General features: G+C 36.4%; 1 protein-coding gene across 1 annotated transcript in view; it reads right to left on the minus strand.

Moving 5' to 3' along the window:
- Nucleotides 1-2619, minus strand: part of LOC106526869 (IQ motif and SEC7 domain-containing protein 1) — a gene marked incomplete in the record, with an annotated part of 38368 nt that overhangs the window by 18060 nt on the left and 17689 nt on the right. The window contains 1 exon segment of the mRNA XM_014021585.1: nt 1794-1916. Coding sequence (XP_013877039.1) covers nt 1794-1916 — 123 coding nt within the window.

The following is a 2619-nucleotide window of genomic DNA, read 5'->3' on the forward strand; positions in this document are numbered from 1 at the left end:
GGATTAATTTGCCCTGAAACCTGACGGTGTCAACGTAAAGGCAAATTTATGACTAATTTCACTCAACCACCTATTAAGGAAAAATTTTAGAACACTCCTGATATTAATTCAGTCAAAAGTTGGTTTGAGATCAAACAGAACCGAGAGTGAACCAATCCTCTTGTAAGGTGGCTGAACTTATCAGGAGCGTACATATATTAATAAATCTCCAATTGGTTAAAAGGATAAAGTTTTTAACAAGTAAAAGCAATACCTTTTGTTTTTTTCTTCTCTCTCTCTGGCTGGAGCAACAAGCTGCATTCCATCACAGATAAGCAGCAGCAGCCTCGCTGCCGAGAGAACATACGGAGAGCTGTTGAGGCCATCGGCCTTTTAAAATAAATAATAAGCTTAAAATAAAAATATATAAGAACAGTTTTTAGTTAAAAATAAATTTAACTAAGCAAATAAAACCTTTGCTAATGAATAACGAATAATAATAAGAACAATAAGAATAATAACAATAATAATAATAAGTTTCACTTTAGAAGAGTGTTACTTTCTGGGAAAGGAATTAAGGAGCGCAGTGTTTAGGAGAGTAAACATGCTTTTAGGAAACTGGAAACTTGTGATTGCATTAGGAATTATTAGTGTGTCTGTAACAGGTTTGGTCTTCCTTCTTGAACCATATTGTGTCATTCCGGGAGCTCCACACTGTGATGTTATCAAATGGGAAACAAATCTAACGACCCCAACAGACCTAACAAATCTGAAACTCCTTTAAAAGGTGACGAAAATTTTATGATATAAAAAAGAGCCAAACCTCCCCAAACTATATGGGAAAATGTATGGCAAAGGTATGAACAAAAAAAAGCACAGGAAGTGCAAAAAGAATTAGAATGTGCAAAATTATGAAAAAAATAGGACAGCATCTGACTTTTCATTTTCAAATGCAAAGTGTGAAGAATGTACATGCTTTAATCATCTATAAATGGTTTTGACAGACAGATGTAAGTTTGTTGTATTAAAATTTGGTTTGTTTAATTCAAATCGTCTCTGAGTAACAGAGTCAAATGTAAAACTTGTTGCAGCTGTCCTCAGTCTCCCCTAACCTTGTCTCTCAAAGCCTGCAGCATCATTCATCAGTCATCTTGTTCAGCTCGGTACTTCTCTCCTCTCAGTAGTGGATGGTTGTTTACAGTGCACAATTTCCGGTTAGCTTCTTAGCTTAGCCTCCTTCACAGTGGAGCTGGTGCTCTACGTATGTCACGGCCAAACGTTAGTGATTGGGTGAATCAGATCCAACTGATTTAAACTTTAACAGAGGCCACGCCTCCAGCAAGAAATCATTTCTCAATAGTCGAGGGTCCAGACCCTCTGTATGAAGTGTAGAACAAGGGGCTGGTTTTTACCAGACTAGTTCTTCCCATGCATCCATGGGTTTTCTCCAGATACACAGGTTTCCTCCTACAGACCAAAAACAGAATGACTGCTGGAAATAGGCACCAGTTCCCCTCAACACGGAAAGGACAAAGTGGTTAAAGAAAATGAATGGTTAATATAAACGTACTGATCTAAGTCAGAGGTCATCAACAGGGACAGGATTTTCTGCCAGCCTTTACAACCCATCTTTGTTGTACGACTGGATACCAAAATGACCAGAAACCACCAGTTAAAGATCTAAGTTAAATTAATTTATTTGCATAAACCATTTAATTTTGTCTGTTAAAAGGCTAGAAAAATGGGATTTCCTTTCAGTTGTCTAAGCAGGAAGAAGCAAAACCATGTGCTTTGCTTTTACTGAAGTTTCTTACCTGTAAGATTCAATCAGCCGTTCTACCTTCTGTGCTTCTCCCTGCACTTTGATGTGTGCCTGGAATTTCCTGAGCCCTTCATCCAGTTCTAAATCTGAGAAATCCATTTCATCCACCACACAGCTGGAAAAACAGACACGAGTGGAAACCTCAGTACTGTTGTTAGTAAAAAGTTACATTCAAGCATGATTAATATGAATGTTACAGTTAGAAAATCCTCAGAAATATAATACAGCAGGTAAAATAAGTATTGAACACGTCACCATTTTTCTCAGTAAATATATTACTAGAGGTGCTAATGACATGAAATTTTCACCAGATGTTGGTAANGTATTTCATTGTTTCTGATTTCATTTTTGCAAGATCTTGAGGGATTACCTTTGTGAAGATTAGGCTGGTCCTAAGTTTCATTAAGTAATTCGCTACATAATAAATCACAACACAGTAACTTTGTATTAAATTAAATAACTTTTATTAACTAAAATAATAAAACCACATCCAGGAACTCGTGTTAGTGGCTGATTCAACAGTCTAGCAGTCAGCGTTTAGCACTCCCACTGCACTGGCCCTGGTTTGACTCCCGGTAAATGTACATTTTATTTTTTCATGGTAAAAACCCCAAAAGTTGATCAATTCAAGATTTTAAAATACTAATAACTTTCTGAAAGTTTCATTAAGATTATCCAATTGGTTAAAAAGTTATACTGTTAACAAGTAAAGCAAAACTCTTGTTTCTCTCTCACTGGCTGGAACTGCAGGCTGCATTCTATCAAAGAAGCAGCAGCAGCAGTTACTGAAAGAACTTACATATTATTATTAATGATTT

Source organism: Austrofundulus limnaeus, unplaced genomic scaffold (assembly GCF_001266775.1).
Source record: "Austrofundulus limnaeus strain Quisiro unplaced genomic scaffold, Austrofundulus_limnaeus-1.0 Scaffold298, whole genome shotgun sequence".
NCBI classification, from domain to species: domain Eukaryota; kingdom Metazoa; phylum Chordata; class Actinopteri; order Cyprinodontiformes; family Rivulidae; genus Austrofundulus; species Austrofundulus limnaeus.